This window comes from Molossus molossus, unplaced genomic scaffold, assembly GCF_014108415.1.
Source record: "Molossus molossus isolate mMolMol1 unplaced genomic scaffold, mMolMol1.p scaffold_m16_p_20, whole genome shotgun sequence".
In the NCBI taxonomy this organism is placed as follows: Eukaryota; Metazoa; Chordata; class Mammalia; order Chiroptera; family Molossidae; genus Molossus; species Molossus molossus.
The window spans coordinates 39,125,312-39,148,057 of NW_023425356.1; the positions used below are offsets into that span (position 1 = coordinate 39,125,312).

General features: G+C 42.2%; 1 protein-coding gene across 8 annotated transcripts in view; it reads left to right on the forward strand.

Annotated features, from left to right (window-relative positions):
• Window positions 1-1,326: 1,326 nt before the first annotated feature.
• CENPF (centromere protein F) overlaps window positions 1,327-22,746 on the forward strand; it is a 56,749-nt gene continuing 35,329 nt past the window's right edge. For 3 of the 8 annotated variants that reach the window (XM_036272241.1, XM_036272237.1, XM_036272244.1), the window contains exons 1-10: window positions 1,327-1,402; window positions 1,662-1,864; window positions 3,303-3,499; window positions 6,430-6,551; window positions 7,944-8,035; window positions 9,504-9,795; window positions 10,921-11,123; window positions 18,320-18,445; window positions 20,531-20,659; window positions 21,833-21,955. In XM_036272241.1, coding sequence (XP_036128134.1) covers window positions 1,703-1,864; window positions 3,303-3,499; window positions 6,430-6,551; window positions 7,944-8,035; window positions 9,504-9,795; window positions 10,921-11,123; window positions 18,320-18,445; window positions 20,531-20,659; window positions 21,833-21,955 — 1,446 coding nt within the window. In that variant the 5' untranslated portion in view covers window positions 1,327-1,402; window positions 1,662-1,702. Of the gene's footprint in view, window positions 1,403-1,661; window positions 1,865-3,302; window positions 3,500-5,436; window positions 5,546-6,429; window positions 6,552-7,943; window positions 8,036-9,476; window positions 9,796-10,920; window positions 11,124-18,319; window positions 18,446-20,530; window positions 20,660-21,832; window positions 21,956-22,746 lie in introns of those variants that run through there. The other 5 variants (XM_036272239.1, XM_036272238.1, XM_036272240.1 and 2 more) reach the window with 5 other exon arrangements.

Here is a 22,746-nt window from a genome sequence, read left to right on the forward strand (position 1 = left end):
TCCCCGCCCCCCCCCCCCCAATCCTTTGCCCCTTACTTCTTGCTATTGAGGGTTACATATGTTTTGGTTCTTTTCCCCTAGTGGCTTCATACAGATTCTTGATACCTTACCCAGCCAGTCTGCTCTGATCAAAATTAGCTTCAGTCTGGTAGTTGCTCTGATCATTTTATACCGATATCTTAGATTTTGAAAAGGAAAAGCATCCAACTTGCCCATCCATCTTGCTTATTTTATAACCTGATTTTTTCTGATTTGCTCTTTTTTGTTGTTTGTTGGCTATGGCGTCTTGATGTAATGATTTCAGTGACTGGCAGAATTGCTGAGGTCAGTCATGGGGTATGCCTCTGGGACAGTACCCCCATCCCTGAATGAGCACGCTAGATTGGAATGGACAGAGCAGCCTGTCGGGCCAGTGTAATTGTCCTTTGTTGGTGAAGAGGCTTGAGACTCCATTCATGAGATTTTTGGGCAAATCGGACTGGGGTTTAAGGTGCTGTGTTCAAAGAACTGACATCTGGAAGCAAAACAAGTTCAACTGGCAGAGAAAACACAGTTTTCCAAAGCTTGAAATCTGAATTGTTTTCCCAGAAGCAAAGACTTCTCTTAATTGAAAATCTTTATCTATGATTCTTAGTATTTTCATCAACTGTTTGTTGTTCTGATTAAAAAATTTTCATTGATAAAGTGGATTGAAACAAAACACTAAAATGGTAAAAAAAAATTCTCCCCTCATTGCCAAAATAACTGCAATGAATGCTTTCCACCCCCCACTTAAGGGCTAAAGGCTAGCAAATAAAGAACAATCGCCATGCTTTTTCTCCCAGCTGATTTAAATGTCCTAAGATGTGTCTGAGGAGGAGGTAGGCCACTTCTATCTTGTTACCATAGGCTGAAATGTAGAAATGAAAAAGTGTTCTAAGGCTGTAGAAAGTTGCTACCATTATCATCCCCATTTTGCAAATGAGGAAACTAAGGCACAGAGCAGTTAAATGACACGCCCAATGTCACACATCTTGTAAGTGACTGAGCTGGTCACTGAGGCTATATACCTTTTTCCCGGTCAAGGTCTGTCTGGAGCATGACTTGACTGCATTTTTCAGTGATTCTAGTATATGATACTAGCCTTGTTCACTCATGCATTAATTCAACAAATGAGAACTACTTGGGAGGTGAGGGGGTACCTGTGTCATAAGATACTATGACCAGGAGATGTGACCAGGTTGTGGATCTCCCAGAGGAAAACGGAGAAAGAGACAGTGGGTATTGACGATGTGAAGAGGGTAAAGAAGAGCATTTACACAATAACTTGTGTGTTTTATTTGTTTATAGGACATGTGTCACCCAACACTTTATGGCAAAATACTCATATTTTGCATAATGGAAACCGAGCAGTGGAAAGCAGGTAGCCATCTAAGAGGTCAAAAAGGAGAAATGAGGAAAACAAAGCAAGGGGATGCCAAGCATATTATGTACCTCACAATCGAAGTTGTTGGTAGTCCCCTTGCAAAGGATGGGGAAGACGGATATTATGCTTGGTTATCTTTTGAAATGGGAAGTTTCCAAACCTGATCCTTAGAGGTGGTTCTGTAGACTCACTCGTCTCTGAGACTTGAAGTTTCCTTTTACTGTAGTAAACCCAACAGTCTGGTTATTCTTTTTAGTTTATTTACAGATGTGTGACTAGCAAAGAAAGGGGAGCAAAATGAGCTGGGCTTTGGAAGAATGGAAAGAAGGCCTGCCCACAAGGGCCCTTCAGAAAATTCAAGAGCTCGAAGGACAGCTGGACAAGCTGAGGAAAGAAAGGCAGCAACGGCAGTTTCAGCTGGAGAGTCTGGAGGCTGCACTGCAGAAGCAAAAGCAGAAGGTACCCCCGAAACGCTGGTGTTCCCCCTGTGCACTCACTCTTCGGGTGAGGTGTCTCGTCTCAGCCTGTTCGATTTAGAGAAAAACGATTTTGCTATCTTTAAGCGGTAACCACCCCTCTCCTCTTGAGTCGTTTTAATTTGAATTACTTCGTCTTCTCCATCCTCTGTCGTTTCTGCTTACCTGCTTACATTTGGGGGGCACAGTGTAGACTATTTTGTGGTCCAAATGGCTATCACGTTTTGACAGTGGGCTTTTCACCTTGATGTTCCCAGACCTCATCTCTCTTCAGGGCTAGTAAATGAAAATGTAAACAGTACTTCCTTCTCACCTCTTCACTAACCAACAAAGTGGTGATACAGTTACTGCTTCTAAAATGTTTTTGCTAGTGGGAAACTTTCCCACTTTGTGAAATTAACTGGCTTTAGCAGTCAAACGTGAAAGTGAATTGCTAAGGGAGACATAAGGGATTATTTTTGGTGTTTTCTTCTTTTTTTTTTTTTTTTTTAATCCTCACCTGAGGATATTTTTCCATTTTTTGTACAGACAGAGTGGGAGGGAGAGAGAGGAAGGGAGAAACATCGACGTGAAGGGACACATCGAGTGGCTGCCACCCGCACGACCAACCAGGGCCAGGGACAAACTGCAACCGAGGTACGTGCCCTTAGCGGGAACCGAACCCGGGTCTCTCAGGACCGCAGGCTGACGCTCTAACCGCTGAGCCAAACTGGCCAGGGCGGTGTTTTCTTCTTGAAAGCATGCTAAAGCCTCTCTTTCCAGGATGGACGTGTAGCCCTGACCAAAGGTAATATGAAGCATGGCTTTCTAGAACGTTTCCCTCTAGAGCAGTGGTTCTCCACCTTCCTAACGCCGCGACCGTTTAATACAGTTCCTCGTGTTGTGCTGACCCCCAACCATAAAATAATTTTCGTTGCTACTTCATAACTGTAATTTTGCTACTGTTATGTCTTAGGCGACCCCTGTGAAAGGGTCGTTTGACCCCCAAAGCGGTTGCGACCCCCAGGTTGAGAACTGCTGCTGTAGAGGCTTTAAAGGGAGGTCATTTAGCCCTGGCCGCTTTGGCTCAGTGGTTGGAGCACCGGCCTGCGGACTAATGAGTCTCGGGTTCGATCCTGATCATGAGCATGGACCTTGTTGCAGTTAGTCCCCGGCCTAGTCGGGTTCGTGCGGGAGGTGGCTAGCCGATGTGTCCCTCTCCCTCCTACTCTATCTGAAGACAAATGGAAGAGTATCCTCGGGTGAGGATAAAAAATAATAAAGGGAGGTCATTTAAATACCTTCATTCATCAAGCATTGCTATTGATTATTACTGCCCTGTCGCAGAAAATTAGTCGTCAGTGTTAAGCTCAGATTTACAAATCATACTCGTTAAGTTCACAAAGTAAGAGACCTCTTTCCTTTTGAACAATCCCCATTAGGTCGAGAATGAAAAAACAGAGGGCACAAACCTGAAAAGGGAGAATCAGAGCTTGATGGAAATATGTGAAAATCTGGAGAAGGCTAAGCAGAAGATTTCTCACGAACTTCAAGTCAAGGAGTCACAGGTGAATTTCCAAGAGGGACAACTGAGTTCAAGCAAAAAACAAATAGAAAAACTGGAACAAGAGCTTAAAAGGTAATTTTTTAAAATGGTATTTATACTGATGTCTGCATGTGTATTCATCAAATGCATTTCCCTTTTCCCTTAATGATGTAATTGTACATTGCACTATCTTTTTTCCAATGGAAAAAACAATGAGCTAAGGAAAATTGATTCTTATATATTTCAATCCTGTCACTGCATAGCTCAGTAATATATAAATTCATTAAATGGTCACTTGGTTCACTTACTCATTCAGTATATGTTTATTAAGCTTCATGTGCCAGACACTGTGTTACTGTTTGATACAATAATAAATAAAACTGTCCTGATGAGGACTGTTGGGCCCAGTTGAGGTGGATACCAGGAATTTATCGTAGGACCCATCTGTGGAGTTGCAAGATTTCCTTTTTTTTTTATTTAGCATTTGGGATGTAAATGCTGTTAAGGTGACCAGGAGGATTGATTGAGGATTGTTTTGGGCCAGGGTAATTGGATAGAAGACATGGAATGATTGAGGATGTTGGGAAGAGAGTGCTTGCAGTCCTATGCCGTGGACTCTAAGCTGGAGAGGGAGGGAGCGAGGGAAGCCAAGTCAAGAAGAGGTTCCTACTGAGATCTCCATCTAAGAGGGATCTTAATCATTATATGGTCAACTTGCCAATTTCAGTGTCACATCTGAGCAATTAGAAAAGGTGCTTATTACTACTTTTCCATTTCAAAAATCCTCTAAACAACTAGAGGCATTATCCAAATAAACTGAGTGGGACCTAAACACTGCTGGATTATGAATGGTATCTTTTGTTCTAATAGTGCAATTTTGCCAACATAATGAGGAATGATAAAAGCTAAAACCAAAAGGTACTTTAGAGGCCCTCGCTCTCCTGCCTGGTATCAGCGGTCTCATCTCTGCAGTTCCTGGGGGCTTTGGAAAAGCAATATCCCTACTGAGATCCATGGAATTAAAGACACTGGGTAGCCCTGGCCAGTTTGGCTCAGCAGTTAGAGCGTCGGCCTTCGGTCCGGAGAGACCCGGGTTCGGTTCCCGCTAAGGGCATGTACTTCGGTTGCAGTTTGTCCCCGGCCCTGGTTGGTCGTGCGGGTGGCAGCCACTTGATGTGTCCCTTTCACGTCGATGTTTCTCTCTCTCTCTTCCTCTCTCTCCCTCCCACTCTATCTGTACAAAAAATGGAAAAATGTCCTTGGGTGAGGATAAAAAAAATAAAAATTAAATTAAAATAGTCTTATTTCCTATGATGTGAATATAGATGTTTATAAAAGTTTATAAATTATATAAACTGTAGGCTATAACAACTATTAAGAGTATAGTTTTCTATAATGTAAAAATTATTAAGAGTATAAAAACTAGACTACAAAAACTACTGAATATAGGTTTTAAATTCTCACTGGTAACCTTCAAGTGCAGGGCAGGAACTTATTTTCTCCAGCAGTGGCCACTGATTACATTTCAAGAACGTCTTGAAAAAGTTAGGTTGAACCATTTGAAATGTTGATCAAAAACAGTTGAATATTGGCAGTCTTGTGTAGTTAAGCTTAGTAGAAAACAGCTTAATTTAGTGTTCTTTGGTGGTGGTGGTTTGTTTTTTCTTCCTAAGAGAAAGGAGAAACAAAGGTTTATAAAAATAATAGCAGAGTATACTTTTATTTAATATTTAAAATAAATGAGCTTTTATTTTTTAACGAAAGGCTAGGAAAACGAAGATAAGATGAATTTGAGAGGGGAAAAAAACCCCGATTTCGCAAGGTTCTTTAAAACTCATTTCTAGAATTACTAACCGTGTGACACGTTTGGTAGTCTCTAGATGGACCTCCACTGTCCAGTGTGGTAGCCACTGGCTATGTGTGGCTATTGAGCAACTTCAAATGTGGCTCGTGCAAATTGACATGTGCTCTGAGCCCTGAAGATTTAGTAAAAAAATATAAAATACCTGATTAATATTTTACTGATTACAAGGTGAAGTGACAGTATGTTGAAAACGCTGAGTTAAACATTAAGATGAAATTCACCTGTTACCCTCCATGCCAGTAGAACACTTCTGTTGGACAGGACTGTCACCGCCTGTGAGTTCGATGCGATTAGTGGATTTGCTGAGCAGTCACTGCAGCTCGTGCACCGCTGCTTCCCAGACTGAATTTGGGGCTGGGGCTGGGGCACTTCCTTCACTCTCTACTCTGAGGACTGGTCCGGGCCAAAGAGAGTGGTGCATATCATTAGCCGTTCTAATCGAGTGTTCATTATCGTTCTGAGTTAAGCTAAAATTGGAGACATTAGAGACTTGCAAGAATTGAATCCTTTTTTTTTTTAACGTAGGATGCTTGATTCTGAAAGCCGTTCAGCCCTGAAGTGGTAGGGGTATTCTGTACATACATACAGCATAGAGCTTACTCTCCCCATTTCTTTGTAACTTTTTTAGCCATATATTTACGCATTATGTTAACTTGATTTTTATACCGGTTTTAAAAATATCATAAAACATGTGATACATATATCAAGTCTATGCTTTTGTCCTGACTTGATAACATAAGTGATGCCATCCGTTTTTGTGATTTCAGCCCATGTTTGAGGGATACCAGCTTCCCCCTATATTCTGAAGTGCTGGGTTCTTCATATATATCCCTGTGTCTTTCTTTGGCTTAGAATATAAAATTTACTTGGAATATATCCCCTACCTCCCAGCTCTTCCTCGTACTATAGTGGGTATTATAGATCTTCATTGTAGTCTTTATTACATTATAACTATTGGTTTATATTTCTATTTCCCTAACTAGAGTGAGTTTATGTCTGTCACATAAGTCAGTTTTTATTAAATGTCTATTGGGTAAACGAAGTGGTAAGAATTCTTAGAGGTGGGTTTTGTTAGCTTATTACTCCCTGGGAACGTATGGTGTTAGTATTCTGTAGCTTCTGCTCTGATTTGGCATTCTCTTGGGTCCTTTTGTAACAGGTGTAAATCTGAACTTGAAAGAAGCCAACAAGCTGCACAGACTGCAGATGTCTCTCTGAATCTGTGCAGTACACCACAGAAAATTTTTCCAACTCCACTAACACCAAGTCAGTATTACAGCGGTAAGGATTTTTTCCCTTCATATAAATAGTTCTTTTTTATTTTATTTTCTTAATTTATTATTGTTAGAGATGTTTCTCCTTTTCCCCCCATTGACACCCTCCTCCCGTTCCCGCTACCCCCCCCATATAAATAGTTCTTTAATTGAGATTTCAATTCTTCTAAAGAAATGAATTAATTCAACTTTGAATTCAATTTTTAATCTGGACATGTAAGGAAATTCAACTACTTGCTATAACATATACATTTGTTTATCAGTTGAACTATAGTTAGCTATCAGGTTAATAAGTCTTTATGTTTTTTATTTAAAAAATTTTTTTTTCACTCTGCTGCTTTGGCTCAGCAGTTAGAACATCAGCCTGTAGACCAAAGAGTCTCGGGTTCGATTCTGGTCAGGAGTACGTACCTCGGTTGCAGTTCAGTCCCCGGCCCTGGTCGGGGTCGTGTAGGAGGTAACCAGTTGATGTGTCTCTCTCACATCTATGTTTCTCTCTCTCTCTCCCTCCCCCTCTTCCCTCCCCCTCCCACCCTTTCCTCCCACCCTCCCTCCCACTCTTTCTGGAGATACATGGAAAAATATCCTCAGGTGAGGATTAAAAAAAAATTTTTTTTCTCTCTCAAGGATATGCTTTTTATTGATATATATATGGTTTTTTTTGGTACGTGCCCCTAGTGGGAACCGAACCCAGGACTTTCTGGTCTGCGGGCCAACGCTCTAACTGTTGAGTCAAACTGGCCAGGGCGCTTTTTATTAATTTTAAAGAGAGGATGAAACATCAATCAGTTTGCCTCCCATAAGCCCCCAACTGGAGACCAATCCCACAACCGGGCTATGTGCCTTGACTGGGAATTGAACCTGCCACCTTTCAGTGTACAAGACAAGGCTCCAGCCAATTGAGCTACATTGGCCAGGACTTAAAACAATTTTTTTTTTTTTTTACTAACATGTAGAAATTCCACCAAGTTGTCGGCACTAATTATAGTGAAGCTTTAAAAAATTAGCTCATTCTTGTGAAGATGCATCTCATTAAGATTTCCTGTAGCCATTTTCAGGGACCTTAATGACCTCCATGTCTTCACCGTTGCCAGCTTCTTCTAAATTTCTGCAGAAACACGTTGGGGTAGGCAGGCTTATTGGCTGGCTCACCCTTTTCACTTTGTCCTCCTGTGGTGTGTTTCAAAAACAATCCAGTTTCAGAATATTCCAAACACCTGTGTTTCCATGGATTTCGATATTTGAGTAACTTGTTCGTATCTGCTGCCTTAACCAAAAAGCTCTTTCTGGTGCACTAAGATGCTCGTTTCTCAACTGTTGTGATTAATACTCATGTGTGATGAGTTCCTTCGTGAAATCAGTGATCGGAGTACAGCTGTGTCGTCTTGGCTGTGCTTAGGTTCCAAGTACGAAGATCTGAAAGAGAAATATAACAGGGAAGTGGAAGAGCGAAGAAGGTTGGAGGCGGAAGTGAAAGCTTTGCAGGCAAAGGTGCGGTAAGCAGAGGGCTCACCACAGCGCACAGCCAGGGAGGGTGGCAAAGCTGTCTACGCGGGGCTGGGCACTTCCTTACCCCGAGAGAATGAGATTCTTGGCTCCTTGGTTATGATATTTCTTAATTTAAAAATAGGTGAAGAATGAATAAAATAGAGTGGGCAATAGATTGCTTTATCCCCCAAATGTTGAATGTTCACCGAATTCCATGGAAACTGAAGCTATATATTTATTTCCCTATTAAGACCTACTGATAAGAAACGTGTGGAGAGGGTAGGACCAGAGTCATTCCTGACATTTACTGGTGTGTCACCTGGACAAAGTGGACAGTGGTGACTGCTGCCGGGGACAGGGGGTTTGGGGATCCTTATTTATGAAATGTTTATTTCAGAGGAGAATGTTTTCAGTAGTCTCCCCAGTTCTTTTAAGTATGTTGCTGACAAGGGTCTTCAACTTCATTGTGAGCATATCTGCTCACATGGTATTATTTGCTTAAAAAAGCCCATTTTGGCACTTAATGGCGTATTTCCGCTAAACATAAGAACTTGATAAGATGGCACAATTTTGCAAACAATTGAAGGCCAAATTTATGCGTAGCTACCTGAAATATTGAGGATCAAAAGTACGTATTAGAGAGTTAACAGTTTTAATTCTTTTTGTGCCTTTAACCCCTGTTTTGGAGCGGCCAGGATTTTCGTAAGTGACAACAGCGTTGTTTATCAAGATGAATAGAAAGTAAACAGTGATTCTCTGGTTTGTCCTAGAAATACTATGTGCTTTGTTATCCAGCTCAGTCATTCGTACCAGTTCTGCCCCAGCCTCGATTCCCAGAGTCATTTGTGGAGGCGTGGGGGTCTCCATGAACGTGGGCCCTCCCTCGTGGCAAGAGAGCCGGGCTGTGAAAACCAAGTGTCGCATCACCAGCCGCCTCTCTGTTTGTCAGCATGGAGGTGGAAAGAATACAGAGCATTAGAAAAGCCATACGCATAGATTATAGCACATAAAATACCTCGTAGGACCTTTTGGGGGGAGTGTTATGATGGAAAGAGAGATTCTTGAAAGAGTTCTTTAACGTAATATTGAATTTTGATTCTCTTCGTGCAGAGCTACTGGGGGTGGGGGTGTGACCAAGGACAGCCCCTCACCTCCAATCAAATTTCAGAATTCAAAATTGTAGGGAATATACTCATGTGTTTGAGAGATGTAAAGTAAATACAAAAACAGCCGGTGTGAAATGTATTGGGCCTCAGGGGTACTGGCTTGACCCTTCCATGGTGAAGTCTGAGCAATAAAAAATCTCACTTGGGTGTTGGGACCGACTAGTTCCCTTGACTTGATGAATGTTCTTTCTTGGTACCCAGTGGAAATGCTATCCTCCTGAAACGGCTTTATGTTCTATTTGAAAATAAAGTAGTCCTGAATATTCTGCTTTCTAAAGGGCTCTAAAGAGCTTCTGTCTTAACAGAAAGTGAGCCAGGCTGTTCCACAAAACACCATGAATCACCGGGACATCGCCCGGCACCAGGCCTCGTCATCTGTCTTCTCATGGCAGCAAGAAAAGACCCCAAGTCGCCTTTCTTCCAACGCTCTGCAAACTCCGATGAGGAGAGACTTCTCTGCATCTCACTTTTCCGGGGAACAGGACGTGACGCCGAGTGGATCGACTCTGCAAGTAGGGAAGAGAGATGCCAATGGCAGCTTCTGTGATCCCTCTAGCAACCCTCATCTTTTGGATCAATTAAAAGCCCAGAATCAAGGTAATGGCTTTGAGCTCAATCGAGTTTCAATTTTCCTGAGATAATTTCGGAGGTGATTCCAGACATTTTTAGCCCTAGAAAGTGCTTCTGTGTTTTGTTAGACACATCAGTGGCCAGCATCCCAGTCTGGTGATGTTAAAATACTGCCTTTTCAATAATGAGAAAAGATACCACAATTTTGGAGCGTTCCTTTATTTGTACAAAAAAGCTGGGACCCTGAAGCCTTCAGAAGGAGGATGAATGGCTTGGACTTGTCTTTCCAGAAGCAGGGCGAGTAGGCCGGTTCCAGGCGACACCCCCCACGCTTCTCATCTGGCTCCTTCTGTCCCCATGAAACAAGCCTGTGTCCTGGCCAGTGTGGGCCAGAGGTGTGGCATGTGTCCGCAGAACAGCCTTGCTCTGTGCTGCCAGCTTGTCCATATGGGAGCAAACCTGTAACCTTGGCTGCCGTACCGCACTGCCGCTGACAGCCAACGGTACCAGGTGGTGTTTTGGAATCGGCTTTGCAGACTATGATAACTTCCAGTGCTCTGATATATGGAAAAGCACTGTCAGTGTTCACTGGTGAGAGCTGTCACGCTGCCAGTGCCATTGGAACCGGCACTGTGTGTGTGTGGGGACAAAATTATTGTTAATGTTGGCACACTAGGAAGTTCACACTGTCTTGATCTTTGCTGGAGGTAAAGCTCCCCTAGAAGAGGGGAGGATGACTTTTCCCCTGCTCATCGCTTACTTGCATTGATGTGGGCACACAACAAATATTAGTCTGCCCGTAGGTCAAAACGAGTGGTAATTTATACAAGGGTGTTACATGTGATGCACTTTTTGCAGCCTTGATCAGATAATGTTCAGGATTTTAGAAAAGCATTTTCTTCCCTGTGATGAGAAAATTTGTTTCTCCTGCTTTCGATAGGATATTTGAATATAAATAACAGTAGAGACTAAACATTGAAATGGAATCCAATTGGGGTAGCTTCTGTGTTAAGCAAATGTGAATTGACTTATCTTTGTCTCACCAAAGAATTCAGAGCAGAGTGACATAAATGATATATTCTGAATCGAGTTGTAAAAATTTTCGTGAAAAGTACATGGTAACTGAAGCATGGGTTTTGTTTGTGATTTAAGAGCTAAGGAGCAAGATCGGTGAGTTGGAACTACGCCTGCAAGGACAAGAAAAAGAAATGAAAAGCCAAGTGAATAAATGGCAAGAGCTGCAGCTCCAACTGGAGAAAGCGAAAGTGGAATTGAATGAGAAAGAAAAACTTTTGAATAAAAGTAGGGATGAACTAGTGAGAACCACAGCGCAGTGTGACCAGGCGGCAACCAAGGTACTTTCATGAGTTACTGAAAAATCTCCACTGTTTATGCAAAGCCTACGTGATACTTAAATTTATGAAATAAATGATGTAAGGAACCTTATTAACATATTCTAGGCAGTATTGATGCCATTGAACTAGTAAGTTCTTTTAGGGTTGGGTAGATCAGGGGTCAATTTTGGACAGCCTGTTTTCCCAGCCGAGGGGCTGGAGCAGGTCACTTATCGCTTACATCTCAGAGGATGAAGAATAAAGATTATGTATACACGACCCCTGCCACAGTTTTTGGCCCATAGAAGAGACTTAGAGCAATGGAGCTTTAAAAGACGTTTAGGAATTATGATCAAATTGATCTACTCTTGGGATCTAGTATCCATTTAATCCTAAAGCTTGTTATTTGAGCGTTTTTTGGAGGTAGAGTTGTTGCCTTGACCCCAACCTATCTCTCTAGTCTTCTCCTTTTTCTGTTATTCATTCACTGGCTCATCTAACAAATACTTATAGGCTGCCTACTATGTCAGGCACTGTTCTAGGCTTGGGGATGGATCAGGAGGAATTAGACAAAAAGTATTGCCCCGTGGAGCTTCATCTTAATAGGGGACGTAACAATGATGTAGGCGTCACAGATAGTATGGGGACGAGTGTAGAGAAAAATGAGTTATTTTCGAGGACCACCTGTACTTATTTGATGTCTCCTGGGCCTAATCTATTTCTGGGCCCAGTGCCTTGCTGCTTGGCCTACTCTCTACTTGGACTACTGCTGACATGCTCCTCATCCTGCGAGCTCCTTCCTCATCTCTCCACACGGTGAGGCCTTTTCTCCCAGCACCCCCTTGTTTGTGTTCTAGCCCTGGGGTTCCCACACTGGCTCATTGTCAGAATCACAGAGAACCTTGTAAACTTAATACTGTTAGACCTAAGGGATTTTCTTTTTTCAATTTTTACTTGAGGAAACGTTTATTGAGTTCAGAGAGAGAGAGAGAGAGAGAGAGAGAGAGAGAGAGAAACGTCAATTGGTTGCTCGTACACCCCCGATGGGATCAAACCCACAACCTAGGTATGTATCCTGACTGGGAATCCAACCCAAAACTTTTTGGTGTATGGAAAGGCACTCCAACCAACTGAGCCAGCCAGCCTGGGTCTAAGGAATTTAATTTACTTTTTTATTTTTTTCAATTTTTATTAATTTATTTTTGTTACAGATGTTTCTCCTGTTTCCTCCTAGACACCCTCCTCCCCATTCTGCAGGAATTTAATTTTAATAAACCAGAAATTTCTTTTTTTTTTTTAAAGGTGCAGTTTTACATTTGTGGTTTTTGTTTGTTTGTTTGTTTTTGTGGTACGTGCCTCTGGCAGGAACCAAACCCAGGACTCTCTGGTCTGCAGGCCAACGCTTAACCTTTGAGCCAAACTGGCCAGGGCAACCCAGAAATTTCTAAGGCAGTAGGTAGAAATCACTGTAGCATATATCTCCAATTTGCTACCTGGGGCAGGTTCTTTCCATCTATCTTTTAAAAAAATTAATCTTACCTGGCTGGTGTGGCTCAGTGGACTTAGCATCATCTCATGGAGGAGGTCCTGGTTCTATTCCTGGTCAGGGCACATGCCTGGGTTGTGGGCTCAATCACCAGTAAGGGGCGTGCAGGAGGCAGCTGATCAGTGTTTTTCTCTCACATCACTGTTTCTCCTCTCCTAAAAAAATTAATCTTCTTAAATTTTAAGATAACTATAGATTCATACATAGTTCTATGAAATAGTATAGTGCCTTGTTAATTTGGTTGATTACACTGATTGCTTTTTAATTATTTGGATGAACTTTGTTTTTTTTAAATCTTTACCCGAGCATATTTTTCCATTGACTTTCAGATAGAGTGGAAGTGAGGGAAGGAGGAAGAGAGAGGAAGAGAGAGAGAGAGAGAGAGAGATGTGAGAGAGACACATCAATTGGTCACCTCCTGCATGACCCCAACCAGGCCTGGGGATCAAACCACAACTGAGGTATGCGCCCTTTACTGGAATCGAACCCACAGCTCTTTGGACCGCAGGACAACACTCTAACTGCTGAGCCAAAGCAGCCAGGGCTTAGATGAACTTTGTATCTTTGGAATAAACACTACTTGGCATCCTGTATAATTCTTTTTATGTATTTATGAATTTTATTTGCTAATAATTAGTTAAGGATTTTTGTGTCTACATTCATGAGGGAAACTGGTCAGATTTTTTTTGTGTGTTGTCTTTGATATTTGTATCAGAGGTAATAGTAGCTTCATAAAATGAACTGAGAAGCATTTCCTCCTCTTCTGTCTTTTGAGGAGATTGTGTAGAACTTGTGTTATTTCTTTTTACATTTGGTAGAATTCTCCATGAAACCATCTAGGCCTGGAGATTCCTTTTTTGAGAGTTTTAAAATTATGAATTAAAAAAATAGTTATATGCCTGTTAAAATTATTTCATGTTGGATGAGTTGGGATAGTTTGTGTTTTTAGAGGAAATAGCCCATTTCATTTAAATTGTCAAATTTATCTGTGTAGAATTGTTCGTAGTATTTCATTATTCTTTGAAGTCTGTATGTCAGGTGATATTCCCTGTTTCTGAAATTTGTATCTTGTCTTTTTATTGTCAGTCTTGCTAGAGATTTGTTACTTTTGTTGCTCTTTTATTGATATTTCCAATATATCAGCTCTTTGGTTCATTGATTTTATTATATTTCTGGTTTCAATTTCATTGATTTTTGCTCTGTTACTGCTTGCTTTGGGTTTATTTTGCTCTTTTTCTAGGTTGTTGAGGTGGGGAGCTTAGATTATTGATTTGAGACTTTTTTCCTTTTCTAATGTAGACATTTTAATGCTATAAATTTCCCTCTCGGTACTGCTTTAACTATGTTCTACAAATTTGTATATATTGTATTTTAATTTTTATTCAGTTCAGTGTATTTAAAGAAATTGTTTTCCTTTGACCCGTAGATTGTTTAGAAATATTTTGTTTAGTTTACAAGTGTTTGGAGACTTTTCTTTTTCTGTTACTGATTTTTAGTTTGACTCCATTATGTTTAGAGAACGTACTCTGTAATCTCAATTCTTTTAAATTTGTTGAGGTTTGTTGTATGGCCTAGGATGTGGTCTATCTTGCTATATGTCTCATGGGCACTTGGGGAAAAAATGTATATTGTGTTATTGGGTAGTGTTCTAAAACTGTCATTATCTCCTGTTGTTTGTTGGTGGTGTTGAATTATTCTATATTCTGGCTGACTTTCTGTCTAGTATCAGTTGTTGAGACAGGGATGTTGAAAGTACCCCGTAATTGTTGATTTGTTTATTTCTCCTTTCAGTTTTATCAGTATTTCCTTCACATGTTTTGTAGCACTGTGGTTTGGTTCATATACATTTAGGATTACTGTGTCCTCTTGGTGGATTGATCCTTATTATGTAATATCCCTCGGTAACTCTGGTAATTTTCTGTATTCTGAATTCTACTCTACAGTAATAGAGTATATTACTCTATATTACTGACAGTAATATAGCCACTTCACCTTTCCATTGATTAATGTTGGTATGATATATTTTTTTCAATCTTTTTACTATCAACCTATCTATATTATTATACCTAAAATGAGTTTTGTGTAGACAGCATACAGTTGAGTGTTATTTTTAAATCTACTCTTTTACTATCTTTTAATTAGTATATTTAGACTATTTACATTTAATGTAATCATCGATAGGCCATGGCTTAAGTTTGCCATTTTATTTTTCTTGTTTCTTTTAAATTTTCATTTGTTTTCTTTTTTTCTGATTTCCTGTGGGTTAAACATGAAAAAAAAACTCCATTATTATTTATCTATAGTGTTTTTGAATGTTTTTTTTTTTTTTGTCGAGCCCTTACAGTGATTTTCTAGATATTACATTATATATACACACAATTTATCACAGTCTATTGGTGTCATTTTGCTAGCTCTAATAAGTGTTTAGATATTCTGGGGCAGTGCTTTGCACAGAGAAAAAAATTTTTTTAAAAAATATGTTTTTATTGATGTTTTTTATTTTTATTTTTTAGAGAGAAAGGAAGGGAGGGAGAGAGAGAGCTAGTAACATCAATGTGAGATACAGTGATCATGCCTCCCAGTCCATGGGATGATGCTCGGTCCACTGAGCCACACCTGCCTGGCTGTGCACAGAGAAATTCTTGATAAATGATGATTAAATGTGTGAGGGTACAGTGGAGGGTCAGTGGAACCATGGCCTGCCTTGATCAACTTGTGCAGTCTGAGTTGTTTTATTGAGAAAGACCTGGATTTGTGTTCTGGCTCTGCCACATCCCAGTTGTATTTTTTTGGAGCTATTTAATTAACGTATAAGCTTCAGTTGCCTAATCAATAAAATGGTGTTAATAATGCCTGTGTCATAGGGTTGCTGTAATTACTGAAGTAATTTTCATAAAAGCTTTAGCATAGTGCTTGCCACATGTGAACTTATATTAATATTCGTAGTTTTTGTTACATTGAGTTCTTTGTCAATTAAACTCATTTTCAGTTGCATTTCTGCCAGCTCAGGCCTTCCTATATATAAGAATTATACTTATCATTTCATGTTTTGTGTTGTTGGTTTTGGTGTGACAAGATCACTGAATCCTTATTCCATCTGACGTATCTGTCAGATCATGAATTAAAATATTTGACTAGGGCTGTGCTGTGTGCTGAGAACATAACTCTGGCTTTCTTTCTGTTAGTCATCCCTCCAGATTCTTTTTTTTTTTATCCTCCCCCGAGGATATTTTTCCATTTTTTGTACAGATAGAGTGGGAGGGAGAGAGAGGAAGGGAGAGAGAGAGAGAAACATCGACGTGAAGGGACACATCGAGTGGCTGCCACCTGCACGACCAACCAGGGCCGGGGACAAACTGCAACCGAGGTACGTGCCCTTAGCGGGAACCGAACCCGGGTCTCTCCGGACCGCAGGCCGACGCTTTAACTGCTGAGCCAAACTGGCCAGGGCTCCCTCCAGATTCTTAAGCCTTGTTTGTTCAGTGCTTTCTGAATTCCATTTTTTCATGAGCTGTGATCCACCTACCTGAAAATTCAGTCTACCTTTCTCTGTCTTGCCTCTTAAGGACAATATGACCATATCAAATATGTTGCTGAAACCAAATTATGCATTGTTGATGCTCTTCCCTGATCTACCATTAGAATTACCTATTAAATAAAATGGAACTAATTTAACCAAAATCAATACCATGTTCTTTAGTGAACATAAGCTATTTTTAGTGTGCTTCTTTTCCAAGTATTTATGAACCTTGTGGGATACAAAGCTGTTGAACTCATGTAGAAACAAAGGGTTGGGGCTTGCCGCAAAACTGGAGATTAGTACCCACATTTTACAGATGGAAAAAACAGGCCCAGAGTGCCGCATATTTTCAAGGACTTGAGCTCTGGACACTGTTTTAGAACATTATGGAACATTCATGACACCTAGTGGTCAGCTACTCTTACATGGATTGTGCATCATCAATATCAGAATCTCACTGAAAGTTTTTAAAATAAAATATAAATACCTCCTGAAAGCTCTTCTTTAACCTACTGTTTCTAGTAAGAAAAAATTGATCCTGAGATCCTTGAATGGAATGAGTTGCAGTTTGAAGGAGGGCCAGCAGAGGGCGCCAAGGGTTCATTCATCCACAATGCCTGCCAAGCATGGGTGGTTTTTGTAGGTATTTTTTTTTTAAGATTTTTAAAAATTGATTTTTAGAGAGAGGGGAAGGGAGAGGGAGAGAGAGAGAAACATTGATGTGACAGCAGAACATCAATCGGCTGCTTCCTGCATGCCCCTCACCCGGGATGGAACTTGCAACCCTGGCATGTACCATGACCGGGTATCGAACCAGTAACCTTTCAGTGCATGGGGTGATGCTCAACCAACTGAGCCACACCTGCCAGGGCAAGTGTCAGGTATTTTCCCTGAGATTGTCAACCATCAAAATGTTGGACCGCGTGGGCAATGAGTTTTATCTGACTTGTTTTCACAGTGCTTGACATATAGGAGGCTTGCAATAAATATTTATTGATTTCATACTTATTGTAAATCATTTTCGTAACACTTTTCCTTGGGAATTTAAAAATTCAGGAAGCTTAAGGATAATGACAGTGGATTAATTTGAACCACTGGCTCAATATTTTTCTGAGTTTGATATTTTTAGACTCCTGATATTTGTAAAATCATTCAGTCATTAATGACCAGCATTGCTCTTTTCATGTTTGCTTAGTTAATAATTGGTGTTTGGTCTTCTGGGAAAGTTTCATATAGTGTTTTCTTTTCCTCTGAATTCTCTGTTAAGTTTCTAATATTTTAAATAGTTCTAAATTAGACTATCATGAGTCTCAGGAAAATACATTAGTAGAGAGATTTGCCCAATTGGGGCACATTTCTCTTTGGACCAAGGCGTTCTCTCTGACCCAAATGACGTATTCTCTTTCTTCCCTGGCTATTCAGAGTTGTTTGTGGGGGCAGGTGGGAGATGTGACCACCACAGGGGAGAGAGAGGAATGGGTTTCAGTGCTCAGAGTTCAGACCATTTTGTTCCCATTTAATTTTAGAAGAGCATCTTAAATGTTGATGTAGCCCATGTTTAAAAAAACATTATAAGGAAAATTGGCTATGAAAAAGGCAGAAGTAGTTTCTTTGCTCATGGCAGCTTGTTTACAAACATTCGGGTGCTCTGAACCCCCTGACACTCACAGTGGCACTGTGAGAGCTCTGTGGACAGACGCATTTCGGCGTTGACCGGCTCCCACAGTCTGTTAGGCTCGAACCTCGACCCTGTGAGGGTAATGGGGCTGCTGGGTAGTTCACAGCCTCTACAGTGCACAGGTCCACCTCACCGCATTTTAACCTCAGATCCATGCAGCGAGATGCTAGATGGGTATTTATTCAGACTCGCCAATTTCTTTTTTCACAGCACAAATTATGAAGTAGTAAAAGGTCTAAGGCTTCCCATCCTTGCTGCTGTTTCCCCAGCATAAATGTTATGTGTCCCCAAATAATTATAGTGGTTTTGGTATATGGCGAATAGTTTTAAATCCAACGTTTTGTGAAATAAAAATGTCAAAACGCAATGATGCACTTGAACCAGAACTCAGGGCTCAGTTTTCTAAAGTTCAAAATATCACTTCTTTCCTTACCTCATTTTGTTTTGTGTTGTGCATTTTAATTTGTCGCTAGTGTACTGCACTGGAGCAGAAGCTGAAAAAACTGACCGAAGATCTGAGCTGTCAGAGACAAAATGCAGAGAGTGCCAGATGCTCTCTGGAACAGAAACTCAAGGAAAAGGAGAAGGAGTCTCAAGAGGTACAGTGAACAGGCCCCGAGGAGCTCGTTGGGGGGTCAGTTTCCCGGGGAGAAGATCACTTCTGATCGTGTGGGTTGTTCTGGGGAAATGCTACCAGAGGAAAAGGTCACTGTGTTTTCCTTCATACTTTCCCCTCTTTCCGTGGTTGATCAGAGAAGGAATCCAGGAGACAGAATGTTCTTTTTTACCCATGTCTTCTGATTTGTTTGAGATTTCTATCCCGAGGAGGAAAAGGTCGTATTTCTTCTTTCCAACACTCTCCGCTGTGAAGGAAACTGTTGCATTCTCGGGCTGTTTGGAAGCCTGTGGGTTGGCGCGGGTTAGAACCTAGCGGGCGCAGTGGGGAAAGGCGCTGGCGGACAAGGGGCTGAGGGTGCCCTTCGGTGAGTGCAGCTAGCTGCCCGGGGAGGGGAGCTCACCCAGACGTGTGCTGCACGGTTTGGGGGTCGGAGGCTCCCAGTAAGACTGACCACAAACCGGAGCTCGTCTTGGTCAGACCCAGCCTCATACATTCGCTACACTGTGTATCCCTCCGCTGTCTGTCTCCCCAGAACTACTTGTAAACAACGGAGGAGATGCAGAGAGCTACCCAGAGGAAATAACCCCGCCTCCTGGGGGAATTATAACCAACTGTGCATTTAATTTTTTTTTTTATCCTCACCCGAGGACATTTTTTTTTTTTTTTTCTATTTTTTGTTGAGGTAGAGTCGGAGGGGGAGAGAGGAACAGAGAGAGAGAGAAACATCGACGTGAAGGGACACATCGAGTGGCTGCCACCCGCACGACTGACCAGAGCCGGGGACAAACTGCAACCGAGGTATATGCCCTTAGCGGGAACCGAACCCGGGTCTCCCTGGACCGCAGGCCGACGCTCTAACCGCCGAGCCAAACTGGCCAGGGCCCAACTGTGCATTTAAAAAAAGAAAGAAAAAAATATGTACACACACACACTGTAATCCTCACCTGAGGATATTTTTTCCATTTATTTTAGAGAGGAAGGAGGGGGAGAGAGGGACACATTCATGTGAAAGAGAGACATCAATTGGTTGCCTCCCGCAGGTGCCTTGACCTGGGCATCAAACCTGCAACACTTCTGTGCACAGGCGGGTACTCTAACCACTTAGCTACACTGGTGAGAGCTAAATATATATTTCTTAATTTTTAAAAAAATTTCAGTTGACATTAGTTTCAGGTGTACAACATAGTGCTGAGACATTTGTAGAACTTACGGAGTGAACCCCCAATAACACAAGTGTTTAAATATGATAGCTCTTATTTCTTGAACAAATAAGACACCAGGCACTTTGCTAGTTCCTGGGTGTAAGGGGCGACTGTGACCTTGGGTTTTATAGTCTAGAACAGTGGTTTTCAACCAGGGGTGATTGTTTTTTTCCGCCTCTCAGGGGCTATTTAGCAATATCGGGGGGCATTTTTTGTCACAACTGAGGTAGGGGAGCGGGGGCTACTGGCATTTCCTGGCTAGGGGCCAAGGCTGCTGGGAAACATCCTACAATGGACAGTCTCTTAGATAAAGCATTGTCCCCAGCCCAAAATACGGGTAGTGCCAAAGCTGGCAATCCCTGGTGCAGCAGGAGGGTGGTAGGGAGGAAAAATAAACCCCAAAACAAGCACCAAAAACACAAGCACACATACATATCTTAAAAAAAAAAAAAGCGACTGGGAATGTTGCTCTGGTATCCTTATGTGCTTATCCAAGTTTACTGGTGACGTATACTTTGTATCATTCTCAGTTGTAAGTGGTGTATGGTATCTGAAATTTTAAACCCCATTTTATGAGTGGATTCGACTTCTCAGCTGAATTGTGATGGTTGCAGCTCTTTTTTGCCCCTGAACACGTCAAAACAGATGATTGGTTTAAGAGGGGGAAGAGGCGGAAACAGGCTGGCTCCTCCCCTGGCCCTCGGAGACCCGGAGTGGATGACTGGGACCGGTGCTCAGCTCCCTGTCCATCCTGAAGGGGATGGCTGCTCGGCTCCCTCATCGCATGTCCTGTGGGATGTCTGTCGCCCTGGAATCCGCCTGGGAACCCTCGGCAGCGCGACGGTGTGCCCTTTGCCTTTCAGGAGCTGTGCCGTCAGCAGCGCTCCTTCCAGACTCTGGACCAGGAGTGCACTCAGATGCGAGCCAGGCTCACGCAGGAGCTGCAGCAGGCCAAGAACGCGCGCAACCTGCTGCAGGCCGAGCTGGACAAGGTAGGCGCCGCCGCACCTCCTTGCGCCTGCTGTTTCTGTACCACGGCTGGGATGCTTGGAAGGAGAAGTGTGCTATCCTCACGGTCCTCTCCTCAAACGGGAGAGCAGACCGGACCTGTGTGGGTCTGGTTCTCAATTAGAGAAGAGGATAGTGAGTGAGGTTCTCAGATCTGAAAGTGTGGAGGTCTGATACTCTGGTTCTTGGTCATGTCACTGGGTGGGAGCTGTACCCCAGCATTTATGCCCTCAAATAATCAAAGCACTGAAACTGATAATCAGTTTGCTTAACACTCACTTCAAAAGTGCTGTCGTCCAGTTTTAGGTCTTCATGTTGCATCTGTGTGGTGATGGCTCCCATTTGTATCTCTAGCCCGATCTGTTCTGCACCTGAGACTTGCGGGTGTACTGGCGTTTCCACTCGCATTTCTAGCAGGCGTCGCACACTGAACGTGTTAATGATGGGACTCCAGCTGCTTTTTCAAACTTGCTCCCCCTTTTGTCTTTCTCATCCCAGTAAATATTAGTTCTGGTCTTCAGGTTGCTGAGCCCTAAAGCTCCCCGTCATCTTCAACTCTTTCTTTCCTTTCACACCTCAAAGTTATCCACCGAAAACTGCGGACTCTGCCTTTATTTACGTGCATTTGTATGTATTTGTGTATATGTGTGTGCGTCATACAGCGAGTACATTTAAACTTTTTTTATGTTCAAACGTAAAATCTGTATAGAATGAATGTTTATCGATAAGTTATTATCAGGCATGCTGGCTTATAACCATTATCCGTGTCGGGATGGAGTTGTCAGCCCCCCCAGAAACCCTGCGTGTGCTCCTTAGCTCCCTGCTAAGGGCAAGCGCGACTATGTCGGTCTGTGTTCTGTTGAATGTGACTGCGTCCACCATGTCCAGTGCTGTGTCGGTCTCAGACCTCATCACCTCCCTCCTGGTTACTGTCCGAGCCCCCTGTCTTCCTGCCCCTCACCTCTCCCTCAGTCCGTTTACCGCCAGCGGCCAGGGGACTCAGAGCTCGCAGTCACCCCGTCCCTCTCCGTAAGAGATGCAGCCAGCACGGGTGGCATCAGTTCTTGTATTTGTGACTTTCTTATTGAAGAAGAAAGGGTTACAAGAGTAAAGGAAAGGACAGAAAATGGAACCTTGGCCTTATTTTCTCTTTGGAGGTCACATCAGGAAAGAACCAGCTAGAAGAAAAACTGGAAGAGTTGAAGCAAAATTCCCGCCGAACGGAACAGGCTTTGCAGGCGAGTCAGACGAAGGAGGAGCAGCTGCGGAGGAGCAGCGAGGTGAGCGCAGCCCGAGTGCGCAGCCCGACCTGGTCAGCGTGTTGGGGGGCGGGTGTTGGGAGGTGCTGCGCCACCTTTCTGTAGCTTATCCCGGCCGCATCATTTCTGTTTTATTTGCTAAAGGTATGACAAAGTATTTTGTATATAAGCTTTGCCAGAGAACATAGTGCTTTGTTTTTCCCTTTCTCTTCCTATAATTGCATCTAGCAGTTATACTCATAATACTCATCATTAACATATAATACTTTTTATTAAGAAATAGATTGTTTTAGACCATCAGGGAGGTGGGAGAATGGAAGAAAACGAGGGATTTTTCTAAATGGACAGTAACAAAATTGGTGGGGTGGGGGCATAATTTAAGTCCCTTTTCCAAGTGTTGGCTTTTGAGTCATCAGATATTAAAAGCCTGGTGGAAAGTCAGTGATTTAAATGAGCAAAGAAAGTAGTGACAGATGAAGAGTTTCTAGATCTCAGCTTGTTATGAAAACATCAGGTAATTGTAAATTGTGTTTCTCTGGCTTCCGAAGTCACCGTCAGCCTCAGTGTTGAGCATGGTTGCCGGTGTGTGTAGATTCATGTTTTTACTGCACGATGCTGGATGACACCCTGGTGATGTGGGCACAGGACTACCCTGATGTTGCTTGTACTGATCAGATTTCACCCATACTTTAATTTGGCTTCTCTCTGAATTTATAAGTGGCCTGGAGTTTATTTTAAAGGGCTTAATTAAGAACCATTTAGGGACGCCTAATAGACTGAGACCATTTGAATAGCGCCATAAATCAGCGCTG